The following is a 26,487-nucleotide window of genomic DNA, read 5'->3' on the forward strand; positions in this document are numbered from 1 at the left end:
AAATAGAAAAATTAGTTTTATTTGGTATTAAATCAGTTCTTGACCTTCACAGAGATGGTAATTTTTGATTTTCATTTATCAGTTTGAAAGAGAGTTGAAACCGCCAACCTCTTACCAACAAAAAATTCTGACATTACATGAAGCCCATTGTTATTTTTTTGGACTCCTGGACTGCTAAATCCTTTATTAGTTATTATTGACTACCATTGACCCTGTTGCAGTGCAAATACCAAGTGGTTACCAAAGTTAGCTCTTTGCTATGCAACACTGTCAAATGTGTAGTTGCCACTACCAGATGCTGCAGATCTGCCCCTATTAGAAAGCTCTGCAGTACCTGTCAACTGCTACCTGAGGATAGGTCATTAATAGAAAAGTAGCGGAACAACCATATAATATTACTTAGGTGTTCTGCGATGCAGCAGATTTCAAATGGATGTGTGACTCATGAACTTTGGCACACATGAGAGACGCGAGTGACTGATTTCTGTGTGAGAGGGACTGTGACATGGTAAGTGAGAAAGGTAAGCCACAATAATGGGGAAAGTACCAGACAAGCTACTGCAGGATATTGCTGCCATTGACAGTTAATCATCAGGGATTGAGTTACTGAGTGATCAAGGGAAAGTCTTAGAGTGATGGAGGTGCAGCTGATGAAAGTGCCAGCAAACTGTTGCAAGCATTAGTAAATTTTCAGAATTGTCACAAGTTTAGACCTAAAGTCTCTGTGTTGCCACTACACTGTATAATATATAAAGTGGTGTACCATCCTACATATCTTCTTATAAAAATATTCTGCTCTGCCCACACAAAACCTATCCAAAACAACCCCTTTACAAGCACTCAAGACTTTCTCCCCTGGTTAGACAAATTTTTGTTATACAAGTATCTAAACTACTACGACTACTACGACTACTACTACTACTACTACTACTACTACTATCTGTGATGTTGGTCAGCAGTAGGTAATGAGCAGCCCTGTTAGCACCTATAAGTCATAAACTTGGGTTCGCATGTTGTGGCGAGGTTTCTTTTATGATGTGGCTCAAAACCTGTGACAACATGTAAGTTTGTGCGATTTACAAACAGAGTGCAGCTATAAGCTGTTTTACTTATAATGGCCATGCGATAAAACGCCAGATCTCCTTGAAGCCACACAGCTACAGTATCACCAATGGAATAGATTTTAGTACTGTCAAACTGAAACAAGTGAGCCCTGCTTTAGAGACTCTTTTAGTCCCCATGTACATGAGTGTGGTATGAGTCTGTAGTTTGGAGTTGTAGAGATCTATACTATAACATATATAGAAATTTGAGGCATATAGAGTATCTGAAGGACTTAAAAAGACATCAATTTACCTTTTTTGTGCAAGATACCACAGAACACTTTCAGTGGTCTTGTGGAATTTGTGCCTTGATGGGTCATTGCTTTTGCATAGGAGGGAGGGCTATATAATATTAGTTATCTAATTTTAATGTTATGTTTATGGTTCACTGGTGCTGTCATGTGGCTGCAAATGAGAAATAACACTATTATTGGTCATTATATGATTTGTATCCTACATTTTTCACCCTCTGTAGGATATGTTTCTAATTTTCAGTTGAGCTAGTGGGTGAAAACTATGATGTGGGTGCTATGATGTCTCCTATTTAGTGATGGGCATATTCATTTCATTTACGGGACTCCGGTCCATTGGCCAGATCAGTTGTCTCTGGCTGTTGGATAGGAGCATTTCCAATCTCTTATTTTCTGAGATTCCTGGCGCTGCTTTTGACTAGGTAATCTGGCACTATGTCATCATTGCAGCGATTTCCTCCCAGCCTAGCTAATCAAAGTTGTATCAAAGATCTAAGATTATCAAAAAATCCAGTAGGTACTGTACATTTTAATAGCAAATTACAAAATCATATGCAAATGGCAAGAAAAACAACACATTAGCCACTCTAATATAACGGCACAAAAAGAACAAGCGAGTTCATTGGCTAAAAGTAGTAAATTATATTCAATTGCATGCAAAATAAATACATATAAGTGTGAAGTATATAGAATGAGACAAACAACACATTGGCAACCAGATAACAATATCATAGGGTGACATGGGCATAATTTTCACATATAGTATACTAAGTAATTATGAAACCAGACTCTCATTGTAGAAATAACTAGATCCAAATTTAAAGGGAAAAATACCCCCTATATTAAATAAAGACCATTATAGTAATGCTTCACAAAAAAAGCCAATTTCATATGCAAAATACTAAGCAGTCCATCTGACCCATCATAAAGTATACCAGATCTAGTGACCAAACATAAAACAGACCCCAACGCGCGTTTCGCATATTTGTGATGTTGCTTCCTCAGGGGCATGGTGCATAATGCTAAACTGCAGGACCTTAAGTATCACACCATCACAGGTCACATGACCTCAGTTCCTCTAATAATGCCCCATTAAAATGCGGCTACTTGACTGCAATTCCACTAATGAAGTCCGGGGGTTGGAACATATGCACCTCACCGCGCGCTCCAACCACTCCAGCCCCAGCCATCAAGGTTGTCTGTGCACAGCTTGGAAGCCAAGATCACAGAAGGTAAGAAATTCACAAAGCACCCATCCAGTGGCCAGAGACTACTGACCTGGATGGTTGACCAGATTCCAGAAAATTGATACATAAATTCCTTTTCCTATATACAAAGCATAAAGAGGTGGATTTCTGCTCTTTTTTTCTCCGACGCACACATACATAAGCAGCAGCAGCACGGAGGACATTATCCAGCAGTAATGAGCTGTGTAGCTGTGAATCCAGCAAACAAAATTTGCTGAAAGCTGCAATTGCTCCTTCCTTCTACACTCTTGATAGAGTTTCATAAAAGGTTGTAAATTAACACCTCCCTGTGCTGGTAGTCTGATTTGCTTTAACCAAGAAAGATCTGAGCTGTTTTTTCAGACTGAATGATGACGTTCAGTGCTCAAAAGGGAACAAGAGGGTAATAAGTGGAAAGTAGACAAATTAGAAAATTTCTTATGTTCACTTGGACTAGTGATTTATGCAAAGTTTGTTGAAATGACAGTGACAATTTAAGAATTTTATAGTCTTATACATATAAGGATATGATCATCCAAATGTACATATTCTAAAATATTATCCTCATTTGTTATCCAAGGTTTGGACGCAGACCACTGAATATTTGGTCAAACCTTCAGATGTTTGTGACTGGAATTGGTGCAGCTTTTGCTCCTAACTACATTGTGTACTGTGTCTTTCGCTTCCTGACTGGTGCATCTCTCTCTGGGATTGTTCTCAATTCCTACTCTCTAAGCAAGTATAAAATCCAACAATCCCTGATTAAAATTAAATTTACACAAAAAATGAAGATTAAAACATATATGAACTTGTGATTCAATTAATTTTGAATCGGTGAATAAATAGCAATGTGTGATCTGGGCGTCAGATAAAGTATTTTTTTCAATCTAATGTTTGCTATCACACTCAAGTAGCATTTAAAGTATCTATAACCTTAGATTTTTGTAGATTATGTCTCAAAGTGATTTCTGGGTCATTATAATTGGATAGGACATCTTTTGTGATTCCAAAAATGATATTATGCTGATAATATCCTGATGCAATATCTAAAGATTACTTTTAAGGGTGTTGAATATCTTAGGAAATTCAAGATATGAATTAGCTTTTATTAATATTATTTAAAATGATCTTCTCTTAACTATAAGCTCTTTCCTAGTTGTGGAATGGATTCCCACCGAATGTCGGGCTTTTACCAGTACAGCCTCTGGGTACTGTTATACAATTGGCCAGCTGGTGCTGGTGGGTCTGGCCTTTCTGATTGAAGACTGGCGTATGCTGCAGCTGGCTGCATCCCTTCCTTTCTTTATTTCCTTTTTATATTCTTGGTAATGTATATATATTTTTTTAGTTACCTATAAACCCATACACACCTATTCTTTCAGACCCTCCTTGATCCCCCTATATGTTGTGTGTACTCCCAAAATACTGTAAGTAGCCATTTTCAATTTAGCATTAGGTTTTAAAGGGGTAGTCCCATGAACAAAGTTTAATTTAATCATTAGATCTTGGAATAGCAATAAATTCCACTATTGGATGTGTTAAAAAATGTTCCTTTGCTGAGATAATCTTATGAATGTGTCTCTGCTATGTACTGTGTAATAGCTGTGTCTGACCATGCAGAACTGCTCCAGTTTATGGTCGGCACATCTCACAGCTTCTGGCCAAGGAGGTAAGCATAAATCACTTATAAGTGAGTATACAGACTAAACCACAGGGGCTCACAGTTACTGCTTTCTGAAGTAACACATTTTTCTGGCTGAGGTAAAACTTTTCTCTGCCTCGAGATAACATTCTCTGACTTATGTTACACAATTCTCTGGCTGAGGTAACATTTTTCCCTGCCTGAGGTAAAACATTTATCTGGCTGAGGTAACAGATTTCTATGGCTTAATTAACACATCTCCCTGCCTGAGGTAACACATCTTTCTAGCTGAGGTAACACATTTCTCTGGCTGAGGTAACACATCTCTCTGCCTGATGTAACACATCTCTCTGCCTGATGTAACACATCTCTCTGGCTGAGGTAACACATCTCTCTGGCTGAGGTAACACATCTCTCTGCCTGATGTAACACATCTCCCTGCCTGATGTAACACATCTCCCTGCCTGATGTAACACATCTCTCAGCCTGATGTAACACATCTCTCAGCCTGATGTAACACATCTCCCTGCCTGATGTAACACATCTTTCTGCCTGATGTAACACATCTCTCTGGCTGAGGTAACACATCTCTCTGGCTGAGGTAACACATCTCTCTGCCTGATGTAACACATCTCCCTGCCTGATGTAACACATCTCTCTGCCTGATGTAACACATCTCTCTGCCTGATGTAACACATCTTTCTGCCTGATGTAACACATCTCGCTGCCTGATGCAACACATCTCTCTGCCTGATGTAACACATCTCCCTGCCTGATGTAACACATCTCGCTGCCTGATGCAACACATCTCTCTGCCTGATGTAACACATCTCTCTGCCTGATGTAACACATCTCTCAGCCTGATGTAACACATCTCCCTGCCTGATGTAACACATCTCTCTGGCTGAGGTAACACATCTCTCTGCCTGATGTAACACATCTCTCTGCCTGATGTAACACATCTCCCTGCCTGATGTAACACATCTCTCTGCCTGATGTAACACATCTCCCTGCCTGATGTAACACATCTCTCTGCCTGATGTAACACATCTCCCTGCCTGATGTAACACATCTCCCTGCCTGATGTAACACATCTCTCTGCCTAAGGTAACACATCTCTCTGGCTGATGTAACACATCTCTCTGCCTGATGTAACACATCTCTCAGCCTGATGTAACACATCTCTCAGCCTGAGGTAACACATCTCTCAGCCTGAGGTAACACATCTCTCAGCCTGATCTAACACATCTTTCTGCCTGATGTAACACATCTCGCTGCCTGATGCAACACATCTCTCTGCCTGATGTAACACATCTCTCTGCCTGATGTAACACATCTCTCTGCCTGATGTAACACATCTCTCAGCCTGATGTAACACATCTCCCTGCCTGAGGTAACACATCTCTCTGGCTGAGGTAACACATCTCTCTGCCTGATGTAACACATCTCTCTGCCTGATGTAACACATCTCCCTGCCTGATGTAACACATCTCTATGCCTGATGTAACACATCTCTCTGCCTGATGTAACACATCTCCCTGCCTGATGTAACACATCTCCCTGCCTGATGTAACACATCTCTCTGCCTGATGTAACACATCTCCCTGCCTGATGTAACACATCTCTCTGGCTGAGGTAACACATCTCTCTGCCTGATGTAACACATCTCTCTGCCTGATGTAACACATCTCTCTGCCTGATGTAACACATCTCCCTGCCTGATGTAACACATCTCTCTGGCTGAGGTAACACATCTCTCTGGCTGAGGTAACACATCTCTCTGCCTGATGTAACACATCTCTCTGCCTAAGGTAACACATCTCTCTGCCTGATGTAACACATCTCTCTGCCTGATGTAACACATCTCCCTGCCTGATGTAACACATCTCTCAGCCTGATGTAACACATCTCTCTGGCTGAGGTAACACATCTCTCTGGCTGAGGTAACACATCTCTCTGCCTGATGTAACACATCTTTCTGCCTGATGTAACACATCTCTCTGCCTGATGCAACACATCTCTCAGCCTGATGTAACACATCTCCCTGCCTGATGTAACACATCTCCCTGCCTGATGTAACACATCTCCCTGCCTGATGTAACACATCTCTCTGGCTGAGGTAACACATGTCTCTGCCTGATGTAACACATCTCTCTGCCTGATGTAACACATCTCTCTGCCTAAGGTAACACATCTCTCTGCCTGATGTAACACATCTCTCTGCCTGATGTAACACATCTCCCTGCCTGATGTAACACATCTCTCAGCCTGATGTAACACATCTCTCAGCCTGATGTAACACATCTCCCTGCCTGATGTAACACATCTCTCTGCCTGATGTAACACATCTCCCTGCCTGATGTAACACATCTCTCTGCCTGATGTAACACATCTCTCTGCCTAAGGTAACACATCTCTCTGCCTGATGTAACACATCTCTCTGCTTGATGTAACACATCTCTCTGCCTGATGTAACACATCTCTCGGCCTAAGGTAACACATCTCTCTGCCTGATGTAACACATCTCTCTGCCTGATGTAACACATCTCTCTGCCTGATGTAACACATCTCCCTGCCTGATGTAACACATCTCTCTGGCTGAGGTAACACATCTCTCTGCCTGATGTAACACATCTCTCTGCCTGATGTAACACATCTCTCTGCCTGATGTAACACATCTCTCTGCCTAAGGTAACACATCTCTCTGCCTGATGTAACACATCTCTCTGCCTGATGTAACACATCTCTCTGCCTGATGTAACACATCTCCCTGCCTGATGTAACACATCTCTCTGGCTGAGGTAACACATCTCTCTGGCTGAGGTAACACATCTCTCTGCCTGATGTAACACATCTCTCTGCCTAAGGTAACACATCTCTCTGCCTGATGTAACACATCTCTCTGCCTGATGTAACACATCTCCCTGCCTGATGTAACACATCTCTCAGCCTGATGTAACACATCTCTCTGGCTGAGGTAACACATCTCTCTGGCTGAGGTAACACATCTCTCTGCCTGATGTAACACATCTTTCTGCCTGATGTAACACATCTCTCTGCCTGATGTAACACATCTCTCAGCCTGATGTAACACATCTCCCTGCCTGATGTAACACATCTCCCTGCCTGATGTAACACATCTCCCTGCCTGATGTAACACATCTCTCTGGCTGAGGTAACACATGTCTCTGCCTGATGTAACACATCTCTCTGCCTAAGGTAACACATCTCTCTGCCTGATGTAACACATCTCTCTGCCTGATGTAACACATCTCCCTGCCTGATGTAACACATCTCTCAGCCTGATGTAACACATCTCTCAGCCTGATGTAACACATCTCTCAGCCTGATGTAACACATCTCCCTGCCTGATGTAACACATCTCTCTGCCTGATGTAACACATCTCTCTGCCTGATGTAACACATCTCCCTGCCTGATGTAACACATCTCTCTGCCTGATGTAACACATCTCTCTGCCTAAGGCAACACATCTCTCAGCCTGATGTAACACATCTCTCAGCCTGATGTAACACATCTCCCTGCCTGATGTAACACATCTCTCTGCCTGATGTAACACTTCTCTCTGCCTAAGGTAACACATCTCTCTGCCTAAGGTAACACATCTCTCTGCCTGATGTAACACATCTCTCTGCCTGATGTAACACATCTCTCTGCCTAAGGTAACACATCTCTCTGCCTGATGTAACACATCTCGCTGCCTGATGTAACACATCTCGCTGCCTGATGTAACACATCTCCCTGCCTGATGTAACACATCTCTCTGGCTGAGGTAACACATCTCTCTGGCTGAGGTAACACATCTCTCTGGCTGATGTAACACATCTCTCTGCCTGATGTAACACATCTCCCTGCCTGATGTAACACATCTCCCTGCCTGATGTAACACATCTCCCTGCCTGATGTAACACATCTCCCTGCCTGATGTAACACATCTCGCTGCCTGATGTAACACATCTCGCTGCCTGATGTAACACATCTCGCTGCCTGATGTAACACATCTCTCTGCCTGATGTAACACATCTCCCTGCCTGATGTAACACATCTCTCTGGCTGAGGTAACACATCTCTCTGGCTGAGGTAACACATCTCTCAGCCTGATGTAACACATCTCTCTGCCTAAGGTAACACATCTCTCTGCCTGATGTAACACATCTCTCTGCATGATGTAACACATCTCCCTGCCTGATGTAACACATCTCTCAGCCTGATGTAACACATCTCTCTGGCTGAGGTAACACATCTCTCTGGCTGAGGTAACACATCTCTCTGCCTGATGTAACACATCTTTCTGCCTGATGTAACACATCTCTCTGCCTGATGCAACACATCTCTCAGCCTGATGTAACACATCTCCCTGCCTGATGTAACACATCTCCCTGCCTGATGTAACACATCTCCCTGCCTGATGTAACACATCTCTCTGGCTGAGGTAACACATGTCTCTGCCTGATGTAACACATCTCTCTGCCTAAGGTAACACATCTCTCTGCCTAAGGTAACACATCTCTCTGCCTGATGTAACACATCTCTCTGCCTGATGTAACACATCTCCCTGCCTGATGTAACACATCTCTCAGCCTGATGTAACACATCTCTCAGCCTGATGTAACACATCTCCCTGCCTGATGTAACACATCTCTCTGCCTGATGTAACACATCTCCCTGCCTGATGTAACACATCTCTCTGCCTGATGTAACACATCTCTCTGCCTAAGGTAACACATCTCTCTGCCTGATGTAACACATCTCTCTGCCTGATGTAACACATCTCCCTGCCTGATGTAACACATCTCTCAGCCTGATGTAACACATCTCTCAGCCTGATGTAACACATCTCTCAGCCTGATGTAACACATCTCCCTGCCTGATGTAACACATCTCTCTGCCTGATGTAACACATCTCTCTGCCTGATGTAACACATCTCCCTGCCTGATGTAACACATCTCTCTGCCTGATGTAACACATCTCTCTGCCTAAGGCAACACATCTCTCAGCCTGATGTAACACATCTCTCAGCCTGATGTAACACATCTCCCTGCCTGATGTAACACTTCTCTCTGCCTAAGGTAACACATCTCTCTGCCTAAGGTAACACATCTCTCTGCCTGATGTAACACATCTCTCTGCCTGATGTAACACATCTCTCTGCCTAAGGTAACACATCTCTCTGCCTGATGTAACACATCTCGCTGCCTGATGTAACACATCTCGCTGCCTGATGTAACACATCTCCCTGCCTGATGTAACACATCTCTCTGGCTGAGGTAACACATCTCTCTGGCTGAGGTAACACATCTCTCTGGCTGATGTAACACATCTCTCTGCCTGATGTAACACATCTCCCTGCCTGATGTAACACATCTCCCTGCCTGATGTAACACATCTCCCTGCCTGATGTAACACATCTCCCTGCCTGATGTAACACATCTCCCTGCCTGATGTAACACATCTCGCTGCCTGATGTAACACATCTCGCTGCCTGATGTAACACATCTCGCTGCCTGATGTAACACATCTCTCTGCCTGATGTAACACATCTCCCTGCCTGATGTAACACATCTCTCTGGCTGAGGTAACACATCTCTCTGGCTGAGGTAACACATCTCTCTGCCTGATGTAACACATCTTTCTGCCTGATGTAACACATCTCGCTGCCTGATGCAACACATCTCTCAGCCTGATGTAACACATCTCCCTGCCTGATGTAACACATCTCCCTGCCTGATGTAACACATCTCCCTGCCTGATGTAACACATCTCTCTGGCTGAGGTAACACATCTCCCTGCCTGATGTAACACATCTCTCTGCCTGATGTAACACATCTCTCTGCCTAAGGTAACACATCTCTCTGCCTGATGTAACACATCTCGCTGCCTGATGTAACACATCTCGCTGCCTGATGTAACACATCTCCCTGCCTGATGTAACACATCTCTCTGCCTGATGTAACACATCTCTCTGCCTAAGGCAACACATCTCTCAGCCTGATGTAACACATCTCTCAGCCTGATGTAACACATCTCCCTGCCTGATGTAACACATCTCTCTGCCTGATGTAACACTTCTCTCTGCCTAAGGTAACACATCTCTCTGCCTAAGGTAACACATCTCTCTGCCTGATGTAACACATCTCTCTGCCTGATGTAACACATCTCTCTGCCTAAGGTAACACATCTCTCTGCCTGATGTAACACATCTCGCTGCCTGATGTAACACATCTCGCTGCCTGATGTAACACATCTCTCAGCCTGATGTAACACATCTCCCTGCCTGATGTAACACATCTCTCTGCCTGATGTAACACATCTCTCTGCCTGATGTAACACATCTCTCTGCCTGATGTAACACATCTCCCTGCCTGATGTAACACATCTCTCTGCCTGATGTAACACATCTCTCTGCCTGATGTAACACATCTCTCAGCCTGATGTAACACATCTCTCTGGCTGAGGTAACACATCTCTCTGCCTAAGGTAACACATCTCTCTGCCTGATGTAACACATCTTTCTGCCTGATGTAACACATCTCTCTGCCTGATGTAACACATCTTTCTGCCTGATGTAACACATCTCTCTGCCTGATGTAACACATCTCCCTGCCTGATGTAACACATCTCCCTGCCTGATGTAACACATTTCTCTGGCTGAGGTAACACATCTCTCTGGCTGAGGTAACACATATCTCTGGCTGAGGTAACACATCTCTCTGCCTGATGTAACACATCTCTCTGCCTAAGGTAACACATCTCTCTGCCTGATGTAACACATCTCTCTGCCTGATGTAACACATCTCCCTGCCTGATGTAACACATCTCCCTGCCTGATGTAACACATCTCTCAGCCTGATGTAACACATCTCTAAGCCTGATGTAACACATCTCCCTGCCTGATGTAACACATCTCTCTGCCTGATGTAACACATCTCCCTGCCTGATGTAACACATCTCTCTGACTGATGTAACACATCTCTCTGCCTAAGGTAACACATCTCTCTGCCTGATGTAACACATCTCTCTGCCTGATGTAACACATCTCCCTGCCTGATGTAACACATCTCTCAGCCTGATGTAACACATCTCTCAGCCTGATGTAACACATCTCTCAGCCTGATGTAACACATCTCCCTGCCTGATGTAACACATCTCTCTGCCTGATGTAACACATCTCTCTGCCTGATGTAACACATCTCCCTGCCTGATGTAACACATCTCTCTGCCTGATGTAACACATCTCTCTGCCTAAGGCAACACATCTCTCAGCCTGATGTAACACATCTCTCAGCCTGATGTAACACATCTCCCTGCCTGATGTAACACATCTCTCTGCCTGATGTAACACATCTCTCTGCCTGATGTAACACATCTCCCTGCCTGATGTAACACATCTCCCTGCCTGATGTAACACATCTCTCTGCCTGATGTAACACTTCTCTCTGCCTAAGGTAACACATCTCTCTGCCTAAGGTAACACATCTCTCTGCCTGATGTAACACATCTCTCTGCCTGATGTAACACATCTCTCTGCCTGATGTAACACATCTCTCTGCCTAAGGTAACACATCTCGCTGCCTGATGTAACACATCTCGCTGCCTGATGTAACACATCTCTCTGCCTGATGTAACACATCTCTCTGCCTGATGTAACACATCTCCCTGCCTGATGTAACACATCTCTCTGCCTGATGTAACACATCTCTCTGCCTAAGGCAACACATCTCTCAGCCTGATGTAACACATCTCTCTGCCTGATGTAACACATCTCCCTGCCTGATGTAACACATCTCTCTGGCTGAGGTAACACATCTCTCTGGCTGAGGTAACACATCTCTCTGCCTGATGTAACACATCTCTCTGCCTAAGGTAACACATCTCTCTGCCTGATGTAACACATCTCTCTGCCTGATGTAACACATCTCCCTGCCTGATGTAACACATCTCTCTGCCTGATGTAACACATCTCTCTGGCTGAGGTAACACATCTCTCTGGCTGAGGTAACACATCTCTCTGCCTGATGTAACACATCTTTCTGCCTGATGTAACACATCTCTCTGCCTGATGCAACACATCTCTCAGCCTGATGTAACACATCTCCCTGCCTGATGTAACACATCTCCCTGCCTGATGTAACACATCTCTCTGCCTGATGCAACACATCTCTCAGCCTGATGTAACACATCTCTCTGCCTGATGTAACACATCTCCCTGCCTGATGTAACACATCTCCCTGCCTGATGTAACACATCTCTCTGGCTGAGGTAACACATGTCTCTGCCTGATGTAACACATCTCTCTGCCTGATGTAACACATCTCTCTGCCTGATGTAACACATCTCTCAGCCTGATGTAACACATCTCCCTGCCTGATGTAACACATCTCTCAGCCTGATGTAACACATCTCCCTGCCTGATGTAACACATCTCTCTGCCTGATGTAACACATCTCCCTGCCTGATGTAACACATCTCTCTGCCTGATGTAACACATCTCTCTGCCTGATGTAACACATCTCTCTGCCTGATGTAACACATCTCTCTGCCTGATGTAACACATCTCCCTGCCTGATGTAAGACATCTCCCTGCCTGATGTAACACATCTCTCTGCCTGATGTAACACTTCTCTCTGCCTAAGGTAACACATCTCTCTGCCTAAGGTAACACATCTCTCTGCCTGATGTAACACATCTCTCTGCCTGATGTAACACATCTCTCTGCCTAAGGTAACACATCTCGCTGCCTGATGTAACACATCTCGCTGCCTGATGTAACACATCTCTCTGCCTGATGTAACACATCTCCCTGCCTGATGTAACACATCTCTCTGGCTGAGGTAACACATCTCTCTGCCTGATGTAACACATCTCCCTGCCTGATGTAACACATCTCTCTGCCTGATGTAACACATCTCCCTGCCTGATGTAACACATCTCTCTGCCTGATGTAACACATCTCCCTGCCTGATGTAACACATCTCCCTGCCTGATGTAACACATCTCTCTGCCTAAGGTAACACATCTCTCTGGCTGATGTAACACATCTCTCTGCCTGATGTAACACATCTCTCAGCCTGATGTAACACATCTCTCAGCCTGAGGTAACACATCTCTCAGCCTGAGGTAACACATCTCTCTGCCTGATGTAACACATCTTTCTGCCTGATGTAACACATCTCGCTGCCTGATGCAACACATCTCTCTGCCTGATGTAACACATCTCTCTGCCTGATGTAACACATCTCTCAGCCTGATGTAACACATCTCTCAGCCTGATGTAACACATCTCCCTGCCTGAGGTAACACATCTCTCTGGCTGAGGTAACACATCTCTCTGCCTGATGTAACACATCTCTCTGCCTGATGTAACACATCTCCCTGCCTGATGTAACACATCTCTCTGCCTGATGTAACACATCTCTCTGCCTGATGTAACACATCTCCCTGCCTGATGTAACACATCTCCCTGCCTGATGTAACACATCTCTCTGCCTGATGTAACACATCTCCCTGCCTGATGTAACACATCTCTCTGGCTGAGGTAACACATCTCTCTGCCTGATGTAACACATCTCTCTGCCTGATGTAACACATCTCTCTGCCTGATGTAACACATCTCTCTGCCTGATGTAACACATCTCTCTGCCTAAGGTAACACATCTCTCTGCCTGATGTAACACATCTCTCTGCCTGATGTAACACATCTTTCTGCCTGATGTAACACATCTCCCTGCCTGATGTAACACATCTCTCTGGCTGAGGTAACACATCTCTCTGGCTGAGGTAACACATCTCTCTGCCTGATGTAACACATCTCTCTGCCTGATGTAACACATCTCCCTGCCTGATGTAACACATCTCTCTGCCTGATGTAACACATCTCTCTGCCTGATGTAATACATCTCCCTGCCTGATGTAACACATCTCCCTGCCTGATGTAACACATCTCTCTGCCTGATGTAACACATCTCCCTGCCTGATGTAACACATCTCTCTGGCTGAGGTAACACATCTCTCTGCCTGATGTAACACATCTCTCTGCCTGATGTAACACATCTCTCTGCCTGATGTAACACATCTCTCTGCCTGATGTAACACATCTCTCTGCCTAAGGTAACACATCTCTCTGCCTGATGTAACACATCTCTCTGCCTGATGTAACACATCTCTCTGCCTGATGTAACACATCTCCCTGCCTGATGTAACACATCTCTCTGGCTGAGGTAACACATCTCTCTGCCTGATGTAACACATCTCTCTGCCTAAGGTAACACATCTCTCTGCCTGATGTAACACATCTCTCTGCCTGATGTAACACATCTCCCTGCCTGATGTAACACATCTCTCAGCCTGATGTAACACATCTCTCTGGCTGAGGTAACACATCTCTCTGGCTGAGGTAACACATCTCTCTGCCTGATGTAACACATCTTTCTGCCTGATGTAACACATCTCGCTGCCTGATGCAACACATCTCTCAGCCTGATGTAACACATCTCTCAGCCTGATGTAACACATCTCCCTGCCTGATGTAACACATCTCTCTGCCTGATGTAACACATCTCTCTGCCTGATGTAACACATCTCTCTGCCTAAGGTAACACATCTCTCTGCCTGATGTAACACATCTCTCTGCCTGATGTAACACATCTCTCTGCCTGATGTAACACATCTCCCTGCCTGATGTAACACATCTCTCTGCCTGATGTAACACATCTCTCTGCCTGATGTAACACATCTCTCAGCCTGATGTAACACATCTCTCTGGCTGAGGTAACACATCTCTCTGCCTGATGTAACACATCTTTCTGCCTGATGTAACACATCTCTCTGCCTGATGTAACACATCTCCCTGCCTGATGTAACACATCTCCCTGCCTGATGTAACACATTTCTCTGGCTGAGGTAACACATCTCTCTGGCTGAGGTAACACATATCTCTGGCTGAGGTAACACATCTCTCTGCCTGATGTAACACATCTCTCTGCCTAAGGTAACACATCTCTCTGCCTGATGTAACACATCTCTCTGCCTGATGTAACACATCTCCCTGCCTGATGTAACACATCTCCCTGCCTGATGTAACACATCTCTCAGCCTGATGTAACACATCTCTCAGCCTGATGTAACACATCTCCCTGCCTGATGTAACACATCTCTCTGCCTGATGTAACACATCTCCCTGCCTGATGTAACACATCTCTCTGCCTGATGTAACACATCTCTCTGCCTAAGGTAACACATCTCTCTGCCTGATGTAACACATCTCCCTGCCTGATGTAACACATCTCTCTGCCTGATGTAACACATCTCTCTGCCTGATGTAACACATCTCCCTGCCTGATGTAACACATCTCTCTGCCTGATGTAACACATCTCTCTGCCTAAGGCAACACATCTCTCAGCCTGATGTAACACATCTCTCAGCCTGATGTAACACATCTCCCTGCCTGATGTAACACATCTCTCTGCCTGATGTAACACATCTCTCTGCCTGATGTAACACATCTCCCTGCCTGATGTAACACATCTCCCTGCCTGATGTAACACATCTCTCTGCCTGATGTAACACTTCTCTCTGCCTAAGGTAACACATCTCTCTGCCTAAGGTAACACATCTCTCTGCCTGATGTAACACATCTCTCTGCCTGATGTAACACATCTCTCTGCCTAAGGTAACACATCTCGCTGCCTGATGTAACACATCTCGCTGCCTGATGTAACACATCTCTCTGCCTGATGTAACACATCTCTCTGCCTGATGTAACACATCTCCCTGCCTGATGTAACACATCTCTCTGCCTGATGTAACACATCTCTCTGCCTAAGGCAACACATCTCTCAGCCTGATGTAACACATCTCTCAGCCTGATGTAACACATCTCCCTGCCTGATGTAACACATCTCTCTGGCTGAGGTAACACATCTCTCTGCCTAAGGTAACACATCTCTCTGCCTGATGTAACACATCTCTCTGCCTGATGTAACACATCTCCCTGCCTGATGTAACACATCTCTCTGCCTGATGTAACACATCTCTCTGGCTGAGGTAACACATCTCTCTGGCTGAGGTAACACATCTCTCTGCCTGATGTAACACATCTTTCTGCCTGATGTAACACATCTCTCTGCCTGATGCAACACATCTCTCAGCCTGATGTAACACATCTCCCTGCCTGATGTAACACATCTCCCTGCCTGATGTAACACATCTCCCTGCCTGATGTAACACATCTCTCTGGCTGAGGTAACACATGTCTCTGCCTGATGTAACACATCTCTCTGCCTGATGTAACACATCTCTCTGCCTGATGTAACACATCTCTCAGCCTGATGTAACACATCTCCCTGCCTGATGTAACACATCTCTCAGCCTGATGTAACACATCTCCCTGCCTGATGTAACACATCTCTCTGCCTGATGTAACACATCTCCCTGCCTGATGTAACACATCTCTCTGCCTGATGTAACACATCTCTCTGCCTGATGTAACACATCTCTCTGCCTGATGTAACACATCTCTCTGCCTGATGTAACACATCTCCCTGCCTGATGTAAGACATCTCCCTGCCTGATGTAACACATCTCTCTGCCTGATGTAACACTTCTCTCTGCCTAAGGTAACACATCTCTCTGCCTAAGGTAACACATCTCTCTGCCTGATGTAACACATCTCTCTGCCTGATGTAACACATCTCTCTGCCTAAGGTAACACATCTCGCTGCCTGATGTAACACATCTCGCTGCCTGATGTAACACATCTCTCTGCCTGATGTAACACATCTCCCTGCCTGATGTAACACATCTCTCTGGCTGAGGTAACACATCTCTCTGGCTGAGGTAACACATCTCTCTGCCTGATGTAACACATCTCTCTGCCTGATGTAACACATCTCGCTGCCTGATGTAACACATCTCCCTGCCTGATGTAACACATCTCCCTGCCTGATGTAACACATCTCTCTGCCTGATGTAACACTTCTCTCTGCCTAAGGTAACACATCTCTCTGCCTAAGGTAACACATCTCTCTGCCTGATGTAACACATCTCTCTGCCTGATGTAACACATCTCTCTGCCTAAGGTAACACATCTCTCTGCCTGATGTAACACATCTCGCTGCCTGATGTAACACATCTCTCTGCCTGATGTAACACATCTCTCTGCCTGATGTAACACATCTCGCTGCCTGATGTAACACATCTCGCTGCCTGATGTAACACATCTCTCTGCCTGATGTAACACATCTCCCTGCCTGATGTAACACATCTCCCTGCCTGATGTAACACATCTCTCTGGCTGAGGTAACACATCTCTCTGGCTGAGGTAACACATCTCTCTGCCTGATGTAACACATCTTTCTGCCTGATGTAACACATCTCGCTGCCTGATGCAACACATCTCTCAGCCTGATGTAACACATCTCTCAGCCTGATGTAACACATCTCCCTGCCTGATGTAACACATTTCTCTGCCTGATGTAACACATTTCTCTGGCTGATGTAACACATGTCTCTGGCTGAGGTAACACATCTCTCTGCCTGATGTAACACATCTCTCTGCCTAAGGTAACACATCTCTCAGCCTGATGTAACACATCTCTCTGCCTGATGTAACACATCTCTCTGGCTGATGTAACACATTTCTCTGGCTGATGTAACACATTTCTCTGGCTGAGGTAACACATCTCTCTGGCTGAGGTAACACATCTCTCTGGCTGAGGTAACACATTTCTCTGGCTGAGGTAACACATCTCTCTGGCTGAGGTAACACATTTCTCTGGCTGATGTAACACATCTCTCTGCCTAAGGTAACACATCTCTCAGCCTGATGTAACACATCTCTCTGCCTGATGTAACACATCTCTCTGCCTGATGTAACACATCTCTCTGCCTGATGTAACACATCTCTCTGGCTGAGGTAACACATTTCTCTGGCTGAGGTAACACATCTCTCTGGCTGAGGTAACACATTTCTCTGGCTGAGGTAACACATCTCTCTGGCTGATGTAACACATTTCTCTGGCTGATGTAACACATTTCTCTGGCTGATGTAACACATCTCGCTGCCTGATGTAACACATCTCGCTGCCTGATGTAACACATCTCTCTGCCTGATGTAACACATCTCCCTGCCTGATGTAACACATCTCTCTGGCTGAGGTAACACATCTCTCTGGCTGAGGTAACACATCTCTCTGCCTGATGTAACACATCTTTCTGCCTGATGTAACACATCTCGCTGCCTGATGCAACACATCTCTCAGCCTGATGTAACACATCTCTCAGCCTGATGTAACACATCTCCCTGCCTGATGTAACACATTTCTCTGCCTGATGTAACACATTTCTCTGCCTGATGTAACACATGTCTCTGGCTGAGGTAACACATCTCTCTGCCTGATGTAACACATCTCTCTGCCTAAGGTAACACATCTCTCAGCCTGATGTAACACATCTCTCTGCCTGATGTAACACATCTCTCTGGCTGATGTAACACATTTCTCTGGCTGATGTAACACATTTCTCTGGCTGATGTAACACATTTCTCTGGCTGAGGTAACACATCTCTCTGGCTGAGGTAACACATCTCTCTGGCTGAGGTAACACATTTCTCTGGCTGAGGTAACACATCTCTCTGGCTGAGGTAACACATTTCTCTGGCTGATGTAACACATCTCTCTGCCTAAGGTAACACATCTCTCAGCCTGATGTAACACATCTCTCTGCCTGATGTAACACATCTCTCTGCCTGATGTAACACATCTCTCTGCCTGATGTAACACATCTCTCTGGCTGAGGTAACACATTTCTCTGGCTGAGGTAACACATCTCTCTGGCTGAGGTAACACATTTCTCTGCCTGAGGTAACACATCTCTCTGGCTGATGTAACACATTTCTCTGGCTGATGTAACACATTTCTCTGGCTGATGTAACACATCTCGCTGCCTGATGTAACATATCTCGCTGCCTGATGTAACACATCTCTCTGCCTGATGTAACACATCTCCCTGCCTGATGTAACACATCTCTCTGGCTGAGGTAACACATCTCTCTGGCTGAGGTAACACATCTCTCTGCCTGATGTAACACATCTTTCTGCCTGATGTAACACATCTTTCTGCCTGATGTAACACATCTCGCTGCCTGATGCAACACATCTCTCAGCCTGATGTAACACATCTCTCAGCCTGATGTAACACATCTCCCTGCCTGATGTAACACATTTCTCTGCCTGATGTAACACATTTCTCTGCCTGATGTAACACATGTCTCTGGCTGAGGTAACACATGTCTCTGGCTGAGGTAACACATCTCTCTGCCTGATGTAACACATCTCTCTGCCTAAGGTAACACATCTCTCAGCCTGATGTAACACATCTCTCTGCCTGATGTAACACATCTCTCTGGCTGATGTAACACATTTCTCTGGCTGATGTAACACATTTCTCTGGCTGATGTAACACATTTCTCTGGCTGAGGTAACACATCTCTCTGGCTGAGGTAACACATCTCTCTGGCTGAGGTAACACATTTCTCTGGCTGAGGTAACACATCTCTCTGGCTGAGGTAACACATTTCTCTGGCTGAGGTAACACATCTCTCTGGCTGAGGTAACACATCTCTCTGGCTGAGGTAACACATTTCTCTGGCTGAGGTAACACATCTCTCTGGCTGAGGTAACACATTTCTCTGGCTGATGTAACACATCTCTCTGCCTAAGGTAACACATCTCTCAGCCTGATGTAACACATCTCTCTGCCTGATGTAACACATCTCTCTGCCTGATGTAACACATCTCTCTGCCTGATGTAACACATCTCTCTGGCTGAGGTAACACATTTCTCTGGCTGAGGTAACACATCTCTCTGGCTGAGGTAACACATTTCTCTGGCTGAGGTAACACATCTCTCTGGCTGAGGTAACACATTTCTCTGGCTGATGTAACACATGTCTCTGGCTGAGGTAACACATCTCTCTGCCTGATGTAACACATCTCTCTGCCTAAGGTAACACATCTCTCAGCCTGATGTAACACATCTCTCTGCCTGATGTAACACATCTCTCTGCCTGATGTAACACATCTCTCTGCCTGATGTAACACATCTCTCAGCCTGATGTAACACATCTCCCTGCCTGATGTAACACATCTCTCTGGCTGAGGTAACACATTTCTCTGGCTGAGATAACACATTTCTCTGGCTGAGGTAACACAACTCTCTGGCTGAGGTAACACAGCTCTCTGGCTGAGGTAACACAATTCTCTGGCTGAGGTAACACAACTCTCTGGCTGAGGTAACACAGCTCTCTGGCTGAGGTAACACAATTCTCTGGCTGAGGTAACACATCTCTCTGGCTGAGGTAACACAGCTCTCTGGCTGAGGTAACACAACTCTCTGGCTGAGGTAACACAACTCTCTGGCTGAGGTAACACAGCTCTCTGGCTGAGGTAACACAATTCTCTGGCTGAGGTAACACAATTCTCTGGCTATGGTAACATATCTCTCTGGCTGAGGTAACACAGCTCTCTGGCTGAGGTAAAACAACTCTCTGGCTGAGGTAACACAATTCTCTGGCTGTGGTAACATATCTCTCTGGCTGAGGTAACACATCTCTCTGGCTGAGGTAAAACAACTCTCTGGCTGAGGTAACACATCTTTCTGGCTGAGGTAACACAATTCTCTGGCTGAGGTAACACAGCTCTCTGGCTGAGGTAACACAACTCTCTGGCTGAGGTAACACATCTCTCTGCCTAAGGTAACACATCTCTCAGCCTGATGTAACACATCTCTCTGCCTGATGTAACACATCTCTCTGCCTGATGTAACACATCTCTCTGCCTGATGTAACACATCTCTCTGGCTGAGGTAACACATTTCTCTGGCTGAGGTAACACATCTCTCTGGCTGAGGTAACACATTTCTCTGGCTGAGGTAACACATCTCTCTGGCTGATGTAACACATTTCTCTGGCTGATGTAACACATTTCTCTGGCTGATGTAACACATCTCGCTGCCTGATGTAACACATCTCGCTGCCTGATGTAACACATCTCTCTGCCTGATGTAACACATCTCTCTGCCTGATGTAACACATCTCCCTGCCTGATGTAACACATCTCTCTGGCTGAGGTAACACATCTCTCTGGCTGAGGTAACACATCTCTCTGCCTGATGTAACACATCTTTCTGCCTGATGTAACACATCTCGCTGCCTGATGCAACACATCTCTCAGCCTGATGTAACACATCTCTCAGCCTGATGTAACACATCTCCCTGCCTGATGTAACACATTTCTCTGCCTGATGTAACACATTTCTCTGCCTGATGTAACACATGTCTCTGGCTGAGGTAACACATCTCTCTGCCTGATGTAACACATCTCTCTGCCTAAGGTAACACATCTCTCAGCCTGATGTAACACATCTCTCTGCCTGATGTAACACATCTCTCTGGCTGATGTAACACATTTCTCTGGCTGATGTAACACATTTCTCTGGCTGATGTAACACATTTCTCTGGCTGATGTAACACATTTCTCTGGCTGAGGTAACACATCTCTCTGGCTGAGGTAACACATCTCTCTGGCTGAGGTAACACATTTCTCTGGCTGAGGTAACACATCTCTCTGGCTGAGGTAACACATTTCTCTGGCTGATGTAACACATCTCTCTGCCTAAGGTAACACATCTCTCAGCCTGATGTAACACATCTCTCTTCCTGATGTAACACATCTCTCTGCCTGATGTAACACATCTCTCTGCCTGATGTAACACATCTCTCTGCCTGATGTAACACATCTCTCTGGCTGAGGTAACACATTTCTCTGGCTGAGGTAACACATCTCTCTGGCTGAGGTAACACATTTCTCTGGCTGAGGTAACACATCTCTCTGGCTGATGTAACACATTTCTCTGGCTGATGTAACACATTTCTCTGGCTGATGTAACACATCTCGCTGCCTGATGTAACACATCTCGCTGCCTGATGTAACACATCTCTCTGCCTGATGTAACACATCTCCCTGCCTGATGTAACACATCTCTCTGGCTGAGGTAACACATCTCTCTGGCTGAGGTAACACATCTCTCTGCCTGATGTAACACATCTTTCTGCCTGATGTAACACATCTCGCTGCCTGATGCAACACATCTCTCAGCCTGATGTAACACATCTCTCAGCCTGATGTAACACATCTCCCTGCCTGATGTAACACATTTCTCTGCCTGATGTAACACATTTCTCTGCCTGATGTAACACATGTCTCTGGCTGAGGTAACACATCTCTCTGCCTGATGTAACACATCTCTCTGCCTAAGGTAACACATCTCTCAGCCTGATGTAACACATCTCTCTGCCTGATGTAACACATCTCTCTGGCTGATGTAACACATTTCTCTGGCTGATGTAACACATTTCTCTGGCTGATGTAACACATTTCTCTGGCTGAGGTAACACATCTCTCTGGCTGAGGTAACACATCTCTCTGGCTGAGGTAACACATTTCTCTGGCTGAGGTAACACATCTCTCTGCCTAAGGTAACACATCTCTCAGCCTGATGTAACACATCTCTCTGCCTGATGTAACACATCTCTCTGCCTGATGTAACACATCTCTCTGGCTGATGTAACACATTTCTCTGGCTGATGTAACACATTTCTCTGGCTGATGTAACACATTTCTCTGGCTGAGGTAACACATCTCTCTGGCTGATGTAACACATCTCTCTGGCTGAGGTAACACATTTCTCTGGCTGATGTAACACATCTCTCTGCCTAAGGTAACACATCTCTCAGCCTGATGTAACACATCTCTCTGCCTGATGTAACACATCTCTCTGCCTGATGTAACACATCTCTCTGGCTGAGGTAACACATCTCTCTGGCTGAGGTAACACATTTCTCTGGCTGAGGTAACACATCTCTCTGGCTGAGGTAACACATTTCTCTGGCTGAGGTAACACATCTCTCTGGCTGAGGTAACACATTTCTCTGGCTGATGTAACACATGTCTCTGGCTGAGGTAACACATCTCTCTGCCTGATGTAACACATCTCTCTGCCTAAGGTAACACATCTCTCAGCCTGATGTAACACATCTCTCTGCCTGATGTAACACATCTCTCTGCCTGATGTAACACATCTCTCTGCCTGATGTAACACATCTCTCAGCCTGATGTAACACATCTCCCTGCCTGATGTAACACATCTCTCTGGCTGAGGTAACACATTTCTCTGGCTGAGATAACACATTTCTCTGGCTGAGGTAACACAACTCTCTGGCTGAGGTAACACAGCTCTCTGGCTGAGGTAACACAATTCTCTGGCTGAGGTAACACAACTCTCTGGCTGAGGTAACACAGCTCTCTGGCTGAGGTAACACAATTCTCTGGCTGAGGTAACACATCTCTCTGGCTGAGGTAACACAGCTCTCTGGCTGAGGTAACACAACTCTCTGGCTGAGGTAACACAACTCTCTGGCTGAGGTAACACAGCTCTCTGGCTGAGGTAACACAATTCTCTGGCTGAGGTAACACAATTCTCTGGCTATGGTAACATATCTCTCTGGCTGAGGTAACACAGCTCTCTGGCTGAGGTAAAACAACTCTCTGGCTGAGGTAACACAATTCTCTGGCTGTGGTAACATATCTCTCTGGCTGAGGTAACACATCTCTCTGGCTGAGGTAAAACAACTCTCTGGCTGAGGTAACACATCTTTCTGGCTGAGGTAACACAATTCTCTGGCTGAGGTAACACAGCTCTCTGGCTGAGGTAACACAACTCTCTGGCTGAGGTAACACAGCTCTCTGGCTGAGGTAACACAATTCTCTGGCTGTGGTAACACAACTCTCTGGCTGAGGTAAAACAACTCTCTGGCTGAAGTAAAACAACTCTCTGGCTGAGGTAACACATCTTTCTGGCTGAGGTAACACAATTCTCTGGCTGAGGTAACACATCTCTCTGCCTGATGTAACACATCTCTCTGGCTGAGGTAACACAACTCTCTGGCTGAGGTAACACAATTCTCTGGCTGAGGTAACACAATTCTCTGGCTGAGGTAACACAATTCTCTGGCTCAGGTAACACTTTTCTCTGCCTGAGGTAAACAATTCTGTAGCTGAGGTAACACATTTCCCTGCCTGTATTTAATGCAGGTCACCAGCCCTTTGAGTTTATCAAACATGTCAGTGACTTAGTAGCTCCAGCAGCCACTGAGCTTATATGTCACTGACTTAATTCATAACGAGCTCACATGATTGGTGACTTTCCAGAAACACTACTGTCTTAGCTGAATGCTCACTTATCATTAGTGACTTATGCTCTCTCCTGTTCCCTGAACAAGAGCTTTGGTATGTGCTGACCATGAACTGGAGCAGCTGTGCATGGTCGAACGCAGCCATTACACAGTACATAGCAGAGGCACATTTATAAGATTATCTCATCCAATTGTGGAACTTATTACAATTCCAAAATTTATTAGTTAAAATATATTTTGCTTGTGGGCCAAACTCTTTAAAGTTGCCATACACATTAGATAAATGCTGGCTGAACCCATATCAGATGGAAAAAAAAGGACCAGGCATGTTGAATGTTCAATGTGCCTGATCCTTTTTTGTCTCAGGTGAGATAAACTTTTGCCATAGATGTCTGGCAGCAGAATATTTTCCTCTCCCTTTTGAGAACATTATTTGGGAGGAAAACAAAGCAGTTGACATATTTAACTGACAACTATCTAAGGCTTATGGCTACTTTTTACTTAACATGACCCATTTTCAACTTCAGACGTCTGTTATCTTGGAAGCCTTGCAGATAAATGCATACCCTTGGTAGAAAGATTTTGTCCCTTTCTCTGAAATATTTGCCTGTCTTGATAATCTCATGGTTAATAAGAAACTTATCAGTAAGATCACATATTACTGTAACAAACTCCTCAGGGTCTGGAGACCATAAATTAAGCTTGAGCAAGTTGCTTGCACTTTTAGACCCTTCTTGTTTTCCTTGTACACCCTATATCTTCATAATTTATGCTTTTATGATAAGACATGTATAGGGCACTATCTTATGCAAATTACTTGGATCTTAACTTTGGTTTTATTGCCTTTAATTCATTGACACGTGGTAAAAAGTTATCTATGGTAATTAGGACTTTTTTTTAACAAAGTATCAATGAATTTTTTTTGCATTACAGATTGTTTTCCGGTTATATTTCAATTGTATAGATGATTTTTTTCATTCAGATCTTTTGGTCTAATTTCCTTTTTATGCAGTCATATGAATTGTACAGTACAGACCATAAGTTTGGACACACCTTCTCATTTAAAGATTTTTCTGTATTTTCATGACTATGAAAATTGTACATTCACACTGAAGGCATCAAAACTATGAATTAACACATGTGGAATTATATACTTAACAAAAAAGTGTGAAACAACTGAAAATATGTCTTATATTCTAGGTTCTTCAAAGTAGCCACCTTTTGCTTTGATGACTGCTTTGCACACTCTTGCCATTCTCTTCATGAGCTTCAAGAGGTAGTCACCGGAAATGGTCTTCCAACAATCTTGAAGGAGTTCCCAGAGATGCTCAGCACTTATTGGCCCTTTTACCTTCACTCTGCGGTCCAGCTCACCCCAAACCATCTCGATTGGGTTCAGGTCTGGTGACTGTGGAGGCCAGGTCATCTGGCGTAGCACCCCATCACTCTCCTTCTTGGTCAAATAGCACTTACACAGCCTGGAGGTATGTTTGGGGTCATTGTCCTGTTGAAAAATAAATGATGGTCCAACTAAACGCATACCGGATGGAATAGCATGCAAGATGCTGTGGTAGCCATGCTGATTCAGTATGCCTTCAATTTTGAATAAATCCCCAACAGATTCACCAGCAAAGCATCCCCACACCATCACACCTCCTCCTCCATGCTTCACGGTGGGAACCAGGCATGTAGAGTCTATCCGTTCACCTTTTCTGTGTCACACAAAGACACGGTGGTTGGAACCAAAGATCTCAAATTTGGACTCATCAGACCAAAGCACAGATTTCTACTGGTCCAATGTCCATTCCATGTGTTCTTTAGCCCAAACAAGTCTCTTCTGCTTGTTGCCTGTCCTTAGCAGTGGTTTCCTAGCAGCTATTTTACCATGAAGGCCTGCTGCACAAAGTCTCCTCTTAACAGTTGTTGTAGAGATGTGTCTGCTGCTAGAACTCTGTGTGGCATTGACCTGGTCTCTAATCTGAGCTGCTGTTAACCT

At 44.8% G+C, this 26,487-nt stretch overlaps 1 protein-coding gene across 1 annotated transcript in view; it reads left to right on the forward strand.

The window, feature by feature from the left end:
* Positions 1-26,487, forward strand: part of LOC141174580 (solute carrier family 22 member 6-B-like) — a 50,951-nt gene that overhangs the window by 7,491 nt on the left and 16,973 nt on the right. Inside the window, exons 3-4 of the mRNA XM_073659518.1 lie at positions 3,161-3,315; positions 3,737-3,905. Of these exons, the coding sequence (XP_073515619.1) occupies positions 3,161-3,315; positions 3,737-3,905 (324 nt within the window). The remainder of the gene's footprint in view (positions 1-3,160; positions 3,316-3,736; positions 3,906-26,487) is intronic.

The sequence above is a fragment of the Phyllobates terribilis genome, unplaced genomic scaffold (genome assembly GCF_046119375.1).
Source record: "Phyllobates terribilis strain yellow unplaced genomic scaffold, ASM4611937v1 Scaffold_13__5_contigs__length_258822181, whole genome shotgun sequence".
In the NCBI taxonomy this organism is placed as follows: domain Eukaryota; kingdom Metazoa; phylum Chordata; class Amphibia; order Anura; family Dendrobatidae; genus Phyllobates; species Phyllobates terribilis.